Genomic DNA, 14,161 nt, shown 5'->3' with positions numbered 1-14,161 from the left:
GTATGTAGTGGTTCTGCTTAGCAAGGCTGCACCTCCTTTTGCTCAGAAAAGTAGAACTACCTACTACAAAGGGAGCTGTTATGTTAACAAGAGCAAGAGTAAATTAAAGCACCCAAACCTCAGTAACAGTTTAGTTGGATCTTGCAATTGTACGTGGCCACCACCTCAGCCCAAAACAATCCTGTGTGATGTACACCTCCTACCATGGTGTGATAGTCTTTAAAGCCATTAAACAGTGCATGCTCAAGCATGTTTCTCTTTGGATGGTCCAAGAGTGAATGTGGTTGCTTGTTCCTCGCCCAGCTGTGACAGTTGCCAGACAGACCTCAAAACATGGAGTGTGCTTACCCAGCTGGAGGAGGGGAACCATGGGATACACAATTTTATTTTTTTGGGGAAAGCTCAGTGGCAATGTGTTGTCTTTCACAATACAGCATGTGGGGGAAAGGGAACCCGTCTCAATTCCTGAAACCAGCTTTCACTTTTTATCCTCAGCCTGCAGGCACGATAATTCTCCAGTGCCAGGTGAACAAGACAGAATCACCAGGGTAAAATGGCGTTTTCCTGAGATGGTTCAGAATGAGTAGGCAAAGGATTTGAACGCACAGACTCTGACAGGCAATAGCTAGACAGACCTAGCTTTCTGTTCCAAATCCTTGAGCCTGCTTCTGTTTCAATATAACATCCAGAAGCAGCCCTTAACTTTGTGAAGTAAAATAAACCACAGAGCATGCCAATATAAAGGCATTCAGCAAGAAGTGCTGAAATTTATTCAAATTAATTACAATAGAGACCTCTGGCTTTGAACTTCTAATTCACAACAGCAGTAAAAAAAAAACACAAAAAAAGGTAATAGTGAATGGGTTGTATATTAAAGTGCAACAACATGGAGAAAACCATTGAAATAACACAAATGAGGCTGCAGTGAGGAACAAAAGGATGGTCTCATCCTAGCAATGACAGCAATACAGGAGTAAATTATGTTACAGAAAATTTACAAAATAACTTACATAGGTGAGGATAAGCTGAGTCTCATGTTGCCATTCCATTGTTAAATATCAGACTAAATATTCCCAGTCAGCACAGTATTATATGGGCTAATTAAAAAAAGATCAAAGGATTTCTGCATTGGAAAAGATGCCTGAAGTAAAACCCTGATCAGCCTTTATATTGCAGTATTACAAGAAACCTAAGTATATATGAATTGTAAAGTGACACATTCAGCAGCATGAAGACTATAAATACATCTTTTACATTGATACATTATATCTACATACATGTACATATCTACACACACATATATACACACAAGCACATATATGCACATAGATGTGTGCATAAATACATGAGCGTGTATATATATATGGTTCAACTTGTATTGACCATGGTCAGCTGCATTTTGATTGCATCTGGGGTAGGGCTGCTTTGAAAACCCAGGAGTAATATCATTCTTTAGAATATTTGTTGTTTAAGTTTCCTAAGCTGTAGCCTCTAAAATATAAAATTCTGGCATAAAGATAGATTTCAGGGCTCAGCCATCAGAGAGTCTGATGACAAACAGCACTTCCTTGTTGACATAATCTGCTGTGCTTACTGCTTCTGAAAAAATATGCACTTAATGTCCACATTATGTTTATGTAAATTGGTACAAGAATTGGTTAAAATCCTATTTTATACAAGTAAAAACATTTGAGATGTGGAAAGGAATGAATACAATATTCCATACATGCACACGGGTTTGGAACGTTTGCAAGGATGACGTGCAAAGAATGTCTGAGAACGTGGAAATTCACAGCATTGGCTTACATCATACCTTGAAAAATGGAAAGTTTAACATTAACCTTCCTTAAAACAAAAAAAATTAAAATACTTGTCTGTAGCATAAAACTGACTCTTCTCTATTTTTTTTTCTCTTGTGCTCCCCTTTTATAGGAAATTATGTAATTGTTCTTTTCTCTCTGGATAAATCTGCAACAAACACTACTGACTAAAAATACATCTGACTTTGAGCCCGCATAGTTTTGTTGGAAGGAATGGTCTTGACCCATAGTGCAGCCACAATAGTTTCCCCTGCCTGTAACTGCGTGTTAATTGTGAGAGCTGAAGGTAAGAGTGTCAATATAATTTATTAAGGAATCATTCGGTGAATAAGAACATTTGTGTTTGTTTCATTGTGCACCTGTGTAAGGAAAAAGATACTACTAAAATGCCAAGGCTATGTAAACACAGTGATCTTGGTAAAGAATTTGGTTGTGAGGCCAAAAATACCTCAGAAAACAGCTGTTCCATTGCACACATCATTAACAGGTCAGAAAAGATAAAAGTTAAGTTTCTTTTGATGCTGTTGTGATCAGTGAATTGGTCATGTCTGCATCCCAGTCTCTAGGGAGCAGAAGAATATCCTGAAGATCCAAGAGAAGAGAAAAGGCTGGACCAGACCTCCTTCCTGGTTGCTGTAAGAGTCCTATTCACTGCATTGACTGAGGTACATCCTTGGAGAAAGGGGTTTTGGGGAAGAGAAATTGTAAACTCGGATTTATTTTCCTCAACCCTATCCTGTACAGTGATTGCTATGTTATTAGTCTACAGCGAGGATTTAGCACTGAACACATGTTGTTTGCTCACATTCAGATTCTGGCTGTTATGAAATGATACAGTTCTGCAGAAACCTGACTGTGTATCAATGAGAAAACGTGTTTTACACTAACAGCTCTGCAGCTTCAGACTTCAGAGCAGAAGCCTCCACAAGAACCTGTTTCAAACTGTTTAACTTCTATTTACAATTTCACATTCCATGCACTTTTCATTGGGATCTTCTAGAAGAACCTGTAAAAATGGCTGCAGAAAATACTCAGGGCTGGCGACACAGAGCAAGTGGTTCCTTGCTGGAGTCCGACGTCCAGAACTCTGCACAAAACAACCAAGTCCACATCTGCCTTCCATCGAGGTGGGGTGAAAATTGTCATTAGCCCTTAATGTCGGAGAAGCTGGTGCTGCTGGCATTGCAGCTATCACTGCAACTTGATGATGTGCTCAAAGTGCTGGAGGCAGTGCCTGATTCTAGGAAAGAGGAGGGGGAGAAATGTCATGAAAGTATGTTATGGTTGTTGTTCACAACTGGTATGTTGTGAAAAACATCTCATGGTTTTCACAACTTTACTTGACAATAAGAATCTTGAGAAAGACAATCATCTCATTTAAAGTAAATAGCCTACCAGAGCTGCTTAAAGATTGAGCTGATTTTGAATTGCCTATGAGCATCAGCAGGTTGTTTGCTGGAATCCAACCTTCTCTACCAGTGCTAAGGTTCTTTACGTACCTAAAAAAACCCACAAAAATTAAAGTCAGATTGTTTTATTTGATGCCTTTGAAAGTTTTGTCCTAAACATCTGCCTTCCACAGTTCTGCACATAAAACTTTCCAAACACAGATCTGCGTACCAAAGTCCATTCTCCCCTTCATGAACCAGATGAACTAGATCGCCACTTTTCACTGTAAATTCTTCAGAAACTCCTTTCTCACAATCAGTCACAACTGTATATTTACCAGGAGTCTAAATGCACACAGAGGGAAAACAAACAAATTATTTCTACTGGGCACTTTCAGGCGTGTTGCAGCTTTTGTTATGAAATGATAGCACTTTCCCCTTCTCTCTCATGCACAGACATGCTGGAGACAGTGTAAATAAACATACTGAGAGACAGTGAAACTTTGCTGTTGGATTATGTGCAAACTCAGTCCATGAATTCTCACGCTGGAAAACTCCCATTGAAATGTTGCCATTTCAACAATTCATTCAAATCTCTTCAGGGGAAAAAAAATATATATTAAAAAAAAAAAAAAGCAAAATAATGAAAAAAGGCAAACCAAGCTAGAAGCCCAGCAACTTGCTGTATGTGTGGTCTGTTGACATGGTAGCTGAGCATATAATTTCTTGATTGTTGTACCATGGGTTAAGCAGCCCTGGTCTCACTAGTCCACAGCTGCCAAAAGGCACAGATGGACCTTCCCAAGGTACAAACGCAAGGCTGGTTCAAGAGATGGGACATTTGCCATTGCCCAAGGAATTTTTCCCAGCTGAGAATTTCAAGGCAGACAGTTTCCTTCCTGAAAGCTTCAAAAGCATTCCTCTAAACTGCCACACACAATGTATTGGTATCCTTTGCTTAGCTCAGTACGAAAGCTTTTCTGCTTACCAGCTTCATCTCGCCTCCACCTCCTCCTCCTTCTTCCTCTGCATCTGATGAATTCAGTGGATCTTCAGCACTAGACCAGCCATCATTTTCTTCAGATGCATCAAGAGAATGTGATGTTTTAGACCAGCCTCGTGGAACAAAAAGACAATGGCAAACTTTGTAGCCATCAGTCACTGACTGCGAGAAATGTTCTTCCCACTGAAAAGCTCTTAAGTGATTAATGAAAACACATGGGAAAACGTGCACAGGGAACTTATTACAGCCACTGGGTGAAACTCACAGTTGGCAAAAGTTGGCCCATGCCCATCAGAGTAGGTAGAGTTGTGGCAATGCACAGCAGTGAATTTGGCCCTTTGGATTTATAGAGAGGGAAACGGATGGAAAGAACACAAATTCTGAACTAAGGAGCCGCTATTTGTCTCTCATACAAAGATGACAGAGGCCCATTTTCTTGGGAGAAGGTAGAAGACAGGAACATAAACTTTATGGGAAGAGGATGACCACACAGGCTTGTGACCCAAAGCAACCTAACAAGCCTGCTGGAATAAGAGATGGATATGCATTGCCTCCTTCAAACTATTGATCACTTAGAGCTGTCAAATTCAACAGCTAGGGGTACTCTGTACTTCACCTGATGAGGCAGTTTATTATTTAAGGGTACTCAGAGGCTGACACAAGGATACTTAATCATGCTGACTTAGTGTTAAGTTACTGCACCAAACACCATAGGAACAATCTTCTACCTGTCATTTATTGTCAAGTGTTCCTTTTTCCTCTCTCAGGGTGAAGCATTTTATTTACCAAGCTGAATCTTATCCAGAGTGCACAAAATCCTTTGCCAAATAAAACTACAATAATTTTACCAGTGAGATGCCTTTCAGTGAGGTCAGCAGTTGCTAATAAATATGTCAAGCTTATAATGAAAAAAAAAGTCATAACAAGAGACAAATATTTGTACGAAAGATTTTGGTTCGAGCCAAATGGTAACAACAATGAAACTCAGTGAAAAGAACAAAAGAAGAGCAAACCTCACAACTTTTACGTAACTGTTGTTGAGAAAGCACCAGCAGTTTTGCTCTTTACTGTTTCTGAAGCATTTGCCACATGGTTGGTCATGCCAGTGCATGAGGGAGAAACCAAAGAGCATTGCCAGAGCCAAAGCAATCTAGGAATCATAGAAACAAATTACACCCAGAGCACATCAAACAGAGTGGGACTTCTACCTCGCCTGCGCTGCTGGATGACCTACACAATGTTAGAAGTACTGACCCACTTGGCCCTGTCCAGGGTTAAGAATGAACTTCCATCTATGAAAAAACTGAGTGATAAATTCCTGCTGTATTCCCTGCAAATTTCCTTGAAAGGTCACTTCTTATAGTCGGGTCATGGGACACAGCTAAAACCCTTTATTTCCAAGCTAAGAACAATGCAACCAATGAAAACTTGGTTTCTCCTAATTGTTCCAAGCCCTCAATAGAAACAGAACCAACAAGTTTCACAAAAGAGAAAGAAAGTGAAATCACTGTAATTTCTCTGCCTGTAGCTCCACATTCACTGGCCTGCACATCTGGAACATTTTGGGAAACAGCTCTTGCTCCTCAGACTCTTTAATTTCATAAACTGTGCTGATGTTGGTAAGAGCAGACCTGCCTGGTCCTGCCATGGCAACAGCACTCTTACTCCTCATACAGGCCGTCACACTACTATTAACAAGTCCATAACAAGTCCCCTGCACAGGGAAGGGAATTGTGCACTATGGTTGTATTCATACCAGCTAACTACAGACACCAAACTAATACATGCACATTCAATGTGCACCTGCACGTTCTGCACAGTGAGACTAAATCAGAGCTCCCTGTTAAGGCAGGAAAAGTAAGAAAATGGCAGACAGACTTGAGAAAAGGCACTTATGCAGAAATAACTTTAGATTTGATGCTGCCAGAAAATCCAAGAATTCATTAACTGCTTCTCTTCAAAATGGGCTCACAAATTTCCTCAACAAAATCTGTCTGCAAGTTGTGACTCTGTCACTGATAAATATTCCTTGAGTTTGCTAAGATGTTAAGTCAGAGTGATATAGCAATAAAAGGAAATGACTGGGGCCAATGTGCTCTGCACTTGGGGTGCTGTGATCATCACTTGGTACAATTTCATCCTGAAATGCCTGTGACAACTGCTTGCTTATCCCTCTTTGAGCTGAGGAAGGAGAAGAGATGAAGTGTCAGAGAGTTTGGAATGTGCAAGACTGAAAGGGGAGTTACCAGATGTTTTAAATTAATTTACTTAGTTTAATGGTCTCACAAAGTGAGAGGCTGCTGGGCAGGACAACAAATCAGACAAGTTTGTTGCAAGGATCAAACAAATTTTACTGTAAATTAGCAATGATTAAGGAGTTTCTAGCCTTGAGTAATCCAGCATTGTGGGAAAGGCCACAAAACACCCCTTGCTTTCCAAAGGCATTTTCAGCCCTCTTGAGGGGCTGGCACCTGGAGATTTCAGAGGTTTGCTACCTGCACAAAAATTAACCTAGTGACTCCTAAGTCTACATGTGTGGAGTTTGTGCACACATCTGGCCTCAGACCATGTGAATGCTGTTGCATAGTTTTCCCCAGCACGGCAGCTGAACCTTTCCACACAGATAAATGGCTGTCCATAAGACAATGGCTGTGGAAACCTGTAGAGGAGGATGATGCAAAGGTTTGAAATGGCTTCATCTTTAGAATATCATTTTCTAAAAGAGATGGTGGTGGAAAGAGAGTCAGAAGGATAAGGACTGCTCTCCTTGTACTCTAGTTAACTAGCCCTAGTGGTTGTTACTCAAGCTTTCAACAATCTTGCTGATTAGAAATGGGTCATTTAAATGAAATAATTTTCTATTCTCTGCTTAGCTGTGGGTTGGGAGGGCAAACTACTACAAGGGCTTCAGTTAAATCATTTAGGGTTCACAAGGTGGTAAAAATTGTTTACTATTACGTAAAGAAAGAGACAACAAGACAGTGATTACAGAAAGAAATGTAGATCTAAGAGGGAAATTCCTCATGAGAGTGATGATCCCCACTCTGTCTAATGTACATGAATCTCAAATTAATTCCTCCCCTCTCACCCACCCTCCCAAAAAAAAAAGTTAAATCCTCTTCACAAAGGGAACAGTGACTGGAGAAGGCTAACTGTAAAACTCATAGCAACTGGACGCCCCAGTAATTCTCTCAAATTTGTTTATTTCATCAGAAGAAGATCCCTTTTCCATTGCTCTCTCCTAAAAACTAGCTAGCCATATGCTGCTTTATTTGATGCCAGTGGAAAAGTTCAACCAGCAGCGCTATCAAAAACTATGTAAAGAAGCTGAGAGAACCACTTGGAAAAACTCAGATGATATCAAAACTGCTGCACACAAGTGCATCCTACAGGTATCCTCAGAGCTCTGATATAACATATTATACGTGGCTATTTGTGGAGTACAAGATGTGGTATCACTATACCTCTTAAACCAAAAGGAGTTGGGTCACTCACTACTTCATGCCGTTTAGCTTTTTTGTCAGGACTGGTAGGAGAAGCTGCAGGAGGATGAATAGGCAAAAAACACAGAAGAGAGATATTGAAGAACTGGAAAAAAGAGAATAGGTGGATTGCATGCTAATACCTTTGAGTTTACACTGGAAAACAAGTGGATTTCTGTAATCACTCTAATTTCAGCCATCATTGGTCAAATTACATCAGAAAATTATTTATGTGTAATGATTTGAAGATAAATTGGCAAATTCATTTTACAGTAATAGAGAAAAGCATATGTGAACTTTTCTAGGTGAGGTAGGCATCAAGGAGACAATCAATTTTAGATAATCAATTTTAGACAAACGTTACCATCATTCTTACATAAATCTAATGCTAGAGCAATACCTGGTCCTGTAAGAAGGATCATTGGCAATGTCTGGCTTTTAGCAGAAGGAGATGGAGTTTCTGTCAAGGCAAGCATGGGATATTAGTGCTCACCTCATTAGCATTAGATGCACAACCCTAGAGTCTCTCCAGAAAGAACTCAAAGGTAATCAGGGTTTTAAAGAGGCATTCTGAAAAGATGCTTGGGGAAAAAAATAAAAAGCATGCTCTTGAACAAGTGCCATCATCTTAATGAAATGCAGACTGTTCAAAGACAGCTGTTCAAAGAAAGAAGTGAATGTACCAGTGTGATTACTTGGCAGAAGGAAGCAAGAAAGCTCTCAGACTTCTATTACCCAGTTTTTGGGGGGAAAAAAACAACAACAAACCCAAGCAAAAAAAAAAAAAACCAAAGCCAAAAAAACCCCAAACCCCCCAAGCCTCCAAAACACTACCCCCACCAAAGCCCCACCAAATCTCCCCCAAAACCCAAACCAAAAATCCACCAAAATCCCCACTGAAAACCCAACACCCCCCAACCAACCAACCCACCCCAAAACCCCCAGAAGAACCAACAAAACAAACACAAAAAACCCAAACCAAACCAAAAATCCACAACAAATAAGACAAACAACTCCCCCCCCAAAAAAAAAAAAAAACAAACAACTCAAAACCCAACAAATCCCTAACAAAATACAACAAACTGGAAAGCAAAACCAAACCAAACCCAATCCAACCCCAAACCCCACCCATGCAAACAAACAAAAACCCCACAACAACCACCACCTTCCCCCCATTTCTGGAAGCATAGCAAAATTCTTATTTTGTGTGTGTGTGTATATATCTCCAGCCAAATATTGTTATACACATTCTGCTGTTGTCATGGCTTTGGGAGTTCCATTAGAAAGGATGCTAATGTAGAAACACTCTGTCAATGTCTTGATTCCTTTCTGCCAAGTACAGGTGCATTTGGGGCAGATCCACTGAAGCTAGAAGCAGGCTAGGTGTCTGATCTGAAGACAACTTCTTTTGTCTAGTTTTCTTACAGGAATGGGGCACTATCAACTCCTTCCTTGCCCTCGACAGTGAGACTGGGGGCGCTGCAAACTGCACCCTCTTTCCTTGCATCAACATCAGCTGCACTTCTCCCAGCTGCATCTTCCCCTCACACTCTTGAATTGTTTTTTCTTGAAGTCTTCCTGTCAGGGTCAGTAACTCAAGAATCTAGACTTTAACTGTGGAGAATGAACTACCGCACAGACTGAAAACTTGTTACGCTACAAACACCAACCCCTCCACCCCTCCCCCCTCCCCCAAATGATGCTTCAATTACAGCCTTAAAAGGAAAACAGCATAGCTCTCTTGTTTTTTTTCCCCTGACTTTTGAGGTTAGTAAAGCCCTGCAGTGTAAAATGCTTTTTTGACACTACAGAGCATTCTGAGGAAGAGCTAGTGTCATCTACAAAGGAAGAGAGAAAGACAGAAGGAAAGGGAAGAAGGTCATGAAAAAATTCAGGGAAAAAATAATTTGGAGCTCTGACAGGGAACCTGTGTGTTAGGATGAGAAATGACAATTGAAAGTCCAGGTTCAACAGAGGAACCCAAGCAGCCAGTTGTTCTCACTGTGCAGGGGCTTGTACTGCCACTGGTTCAGTAAATAATGGGAACCAAAACTGAAGGGAGAAAACCGAACCAACAACAAACCTCTTCAGAACAGGTAATGCTGAAAAATGTATCCATAGGAAGAGAACCCTGAGAAACTGAGTAGCTCCAAGACAAGACCTGATGCAGACCTGGGCTTCATAACATTTCCCACCTCCTTTTGACTACTCCTAATCTGAGGTGGCTTTGGGCCTGTCCACACCACAGAGTGTAGCACAGAAACCCCAAGCTAAGCACAGATGGCACCAGCACTCTGGTGTAGTGTGGACAGCACTTTGTGAGTGGGCTGCCTTAGGGCTGAAAGCAGCAAAGCCCTACTTGTTCAGGTGTAATACTGCCTTTACCTGCACTACCATGCCTACTCTGCTGGTGGATCTGCCTATGCATCCACAGTGCAGGCATGCTCTTTGCAATGACTGAGAATAATACAGATGTGGAAACTCACCTTTGCCTTTCTCGGGGTACTTTGGTGCTACTGTGGTGCCATAACTTTCCTGACTTGTGAGATCAGCTTTTTTCTCCTCCATTTTTTTAGTATTTCTGATGTGGTTCTGTGAAGGACTGTTTAATAGAAGAAAATAAAGACAATAAAACACCTTCAGCAAATCTGGGGGTTGATGACCTTCAATCACGGGCTGCCTTTTACACACAGATATGGAAGCTGAAAGCCATTGTGCTTATAGTAGCTACTTCTCAGATCAGAGCTTCTAGTCATCAGTAATTGTGCATTTACAGACCATAAGCACTTACAAAGGAGAAAGGCTCTTGTAACTGACTGCAACTACTTGCACTATGGCAGCAAGAGCTATTAGAAAGACAGCTCAGGACAACTTCTGTTACAGACACATGTTGTGTGCTGATAGTTTTGTACTGAAAGTAATAAGGGGAAAAAATAAGAAGAAAGAAAGAAACTCTGCCCCTCATAAGCTCTTAACACAGGCACCGATGAGGGATGAACAAACACCATAGGCTGGATCTTGCAGTTGGAAAGGGAAGAGAGGAAACATCCCACAAATACTATGCATCCTGAAAATTATCTCCGAGTGATAAGTAGATGCATAAAACATGCAGGGTGGAGAGCTACTGATACATATTTGAGTAAACACTCATATGTGGGAATGACTGGAGATAGCAGCTTATGGGTATATACACATAGATATATTATGAAAAAGAGTGAGTAGCAAAGTATTAGAAAGAGATGTCAGGGAACAGCAGAACAGCAGGTAGGAGCAGAAGAGTAAACAGGTTGGTAGTGTAAAGAATAAAAAATAGGAAAAGAAGAAAACTTGACTCAGAAGTTGAGACACTGAAAGAATCAGGGTACCACTCTTAAAAAAAGTAAACTGGATGAAAAGAACAAGGAACAAAGAAAAGACCATGTCCTGAAAAATAAAAAAACCCAAACAACCAAGGAAGCTAACATGATATCTGACAAAGAAGAAAAAAAAGTAATCCAGGTGAAGGAAAAGAGAGAAGGAAGGAAAAGGTTGCTCCACACAACTCTCTTATCTGAGGTGCAAAGTATATAATTAGCTGGGTTTGGATTTTGGTAGGTGCAGAGAATTACTTTTCTGTGGTGTTTTCTATCAACTAGCAAAATCTATACCACTGCTGCTCAGTTTAACTGTTCTGGAGATGCATAAATTCCAAACATGACAGCTTTATAGTAAGAAGAGACCTAAAATAAATCTTAAAACATACAGGCTAGTATCAAGAGGTAGAATAATGAAGAGCTGCAAACTAGATGTATTGCGAGACAGCCAGGCTGCTTTGACAATACACTTACCTTGTACAAGATGATGCTGGTAGAGGTAAACTCTGTGTTTGTTCTAGTGTCCTGTGCTGGCTAGCTTCTGTGATGGAGGAAAGATACAGAATATTAAAACTGACTTGTGTTTTGAGCTTTTAATTTTTATAGTCTGTGGCAGGTTTAGGCTGTGCCTAGGATTGTTTCCACAAATCTCGAGCAGAAAGTAGTTGAATGTAAATAAAGTACCATTGGATGTAAAAGGGAAAGTAATGGTAAAGTCTAAATAATCCCAGTGGTCTGCAAGCAAGTTTAAAGTTACTTGTGTAAACTGCTTTTCTTTTCGGTTTCTTCACTCTAGCAGATACTAGCTGGTGCTTTTGCTTGGCTGTTGCTGACCTTGGCTGCATTCTTTGTTGTGTCTAAGTACTAATAAGCTACTTTCTGCTTTTCTCCCCTTTTCTTTTGTCCTGTGTACAGAGGGGAAGTGGGGGAAGAGGAGGAAACTGTAGTTAGCCCCCTGGTTTTGTCCAGGGGCATTCTTGTGTTGTTTATAAATTGTAAACATTGTATATTTTGTATATATTCATTGCATTCCATATTTCTAGATTGTAGTTTTGCTTGCAAATATAGCTTCATTTGCTTTCAACTGAGCTAGTCTGGCAAATTTTATTTTGGGGGGTAATTTCAACCCACCACACAGTCCTACACAGTGAAAATATACAGGGCAGGTTTTGAAGTTCAAAGGTAAAAAAGGTGAAAAATATATTTTACCTCTGCATGCCTGCAGTTGACTCGTCAGCACTTTTCTTATTTCATTTACCCAAGTAGCTTTAACTTCAGGGGTTGGTGCCTACCCAAAAATAAATACAATTAACCATCATGCACTCAAAGAGCTGCATGACAAAGTACAGCCTCAGAGGAATCCTTCAAGAGGGGTAGAGTTCCCTCTCCAGACCTTCAGTGAGCAAAAATTCATTGTGACAACTGGAACATGCTGAAGCAGAGGCTGTACATGTGCTGTGGTCAAACCCTATTCTCCAAGCCATCCACTACTCCAGTGAGAGCAACAATAATGGTGTGTAAAACATCCTTCATGGTGGCTGTAAAATGGGACTATTTTTTTCCACAGAAGACTGTGCAATTGCAATATATTCACAGAATGGCTTAGTTTGAAAGGTACCTTAGAGATCATCTACTCCAATCTCCCTGCCATGGGCAGGGATGCCTCTCAATTAGACTTGGCTGCTCAAGGCTGCATCCAGCCTGGCCTCAAACATGCTTGGGTGGAGGCATCCATGACTTCTCTGGGCAGTCTACTCCAGAATCTACCTTATGAATTAATCTGGTTATGGTGTTTTCCCCTTTCTTCTGTGTTTCCTCATCACTGTCTATTGGTGATATAAGAGAATAAAAAAACCACCAGAACTTCTTCCCAGCTCTGCTTTTCTCCCCCTCTCATTCCACCCCCGGCCCCCCAATTGTAGTGGCATGTTATTTACCTGTATAATGTAAACTTCTTCCCTTGCATTATACCATATTTCAAATTTTTTTGCATCACCTTTGACATTTTCTGTTATTCCAACTGCTGCCATCTGGAAGCAAAGAGAAACAGGTGACCCATCATATTGCAGTTACAGTAACAATTGAGCAGGTAGTTAGTGATACTCTTTGTGACCCTGTTTCTGAAAATGAAAATCACATTTGGCTTTTTGCTTGAGGAAAATAATAGCTAATAACATATGATCTGCATGTTAAGACATAAGAGATATAGTGTTTGGTATCAGCTTGGCTACCTTGGAGGGAAGAACGGTTTAAGCACATTGAATTGATGCTGATCCACAAGATGTCTCTTTTAAAATTCAGACCAACAGAGCTTATATCTATTTTATATTACCCTGCTCTGCATTTTCTATGTGATTAATGAACAGTCATTCAGCTAGACTAGTATGTTTTGGATTTTCTCAAAGGGTAATATCCCCCTCCACTATCTCTCTAACAGATGGCAGTACGAAGTAATACAGACCTGCAGCACCAGTTAGGTCTACTTGAAAAGGCAAAACTGTAACACAGCTTCACAGAAAACTAGAACATTGTATTACTGCAGGCTGAGGCCTCAGTACTTCAACCTGGTTCAACTGCTTGGTGTCTTACGTTTAAGGAGTGTTTGTAGCTATAAGAAGGTGCTTTCTCATATCCCTCTCCATTTTCTTCTCGCTTTTTACAGAACAGCACTGCTTTCTCATGGAGGAAGAGGTGTCGCTGCATTGGCTTGAAGCGTGCCAGATCTTTCACCTTTGAGTGACCCTTTTTATGATCAGTCCACACATTGAAGGATCCCTGCATTAAAAGCTTGCCCAGCTCATTCAGGTTTCCCTGGAGCAAAACAAAACAAAACAGTTATATTTATAAAGACATAACATCAGACTGAAATGCAGACTCTGGACAGGTCTTTATGAGTTCTGTCATTCCAAGCAATCTCTCACGTCAGTGTTTGTGTGGGGTTCAGAAACAATAAAAATTAAATACATGTTGGATTTTTATACATAATTTCCTCTCCCCATGTGAGAGACTAAAAGTTGGCTCTCCTGGTGTGAATCAACAAAAATAAAATCACTTGCTGCTTGCCCAGACAATAGCTGGTATGTGTTGGGCAGAGCCACTGGAAGGAAGGTGCAAA

At 40.5% G+C, this 14,161-nt stretch overlaps 1 protein-coding gene across 13 annotated transcripts in view; it reads right to left on the bottom strand.

Annotated features, from left to right (window-relative positions):
* Positions 1-739: 739 nt before the first annotated feature.
* MCF2L (MCF.2 cell line derived transforming sequence like) overlaps positions 740-14,161 on the bottom strand; it is a 202,446-nt gene continuing 189,024 nt past the window's right edge. For 6 of the 13 annotated variants that reach the window (XM_068136833.1, XM_068136857.1, XM_068136843.1 and 3 more), the window contains 11 exons: positions 13,636-13,857; positions 12,984-13,076; positions 12,256-12,334; positions 11,521-11,587; positions 10,180-10,295; positions 8,094-8,153; positions 7,676-7,750; positions 4,197-4,324; positions 3,441-3,553; positions 3,216-3,319; positions 740-3,060 (listed from right to left, as the gene is read on the bottom strand). In XM_068136833.1, coding sequence (XP_067992934.1) covers positions 2,966-3,060; positions 3,216-3,319; positions 3,441-3,553; positions 4,197-4,324; positions 7,676-7,750; positions 8,094-8,153; positions 10,180-10,295; positions 11,521-11,587; positions 12,256-12,334; positions 12,984-13,076; positions 13,636-13,857 — 1,152 coding nt within the window. In that variant the 3' untranslated portion in view covers positions 740-2,965. Of the gene's footprint in view, positions 3,061-3,215; positions 3,320-3,440; positions 3,554-4,196; positions 4,325-7,675; positions 7,800-8,093; positions 8,159-9,449; positions 9,532-10,179; positions 10,296-11,520; positions 11,588-12,255; positions 12,335-12,983; positions 13,077-13,635; positions 13,858-14,161 lie in introns of those variants that run through there. The other 7 variants (XM_068136866.1, XM_068136891.1, XM_068136928.1 and 4 more) reach the window with 6 other exon arrangements.

The sequence above is a fragment of the Melanerpes formicivorus genome, unplaced genomic scaffold (assembly GCF_026170545.1).
Source record: "Melanerpes formicivorus ecotype bairdi unplaced genomic scaffold, bMelFor1.0.p_v2 SCAF_1, whole genome shotgun sequence".
Classification (NCBI taxonomy): domain Eukaryota; kingdom Metazoa; phylum Chordata; class Aves; order Piciformes; family Picidae; genus Melanerpes; species Melanerpes formicivorus.
The sequence above is the reverse complement of the archived record's forward strand: the minus strand, read 5'-3'. Positions and strand labels throughout refer to the sequence as shown.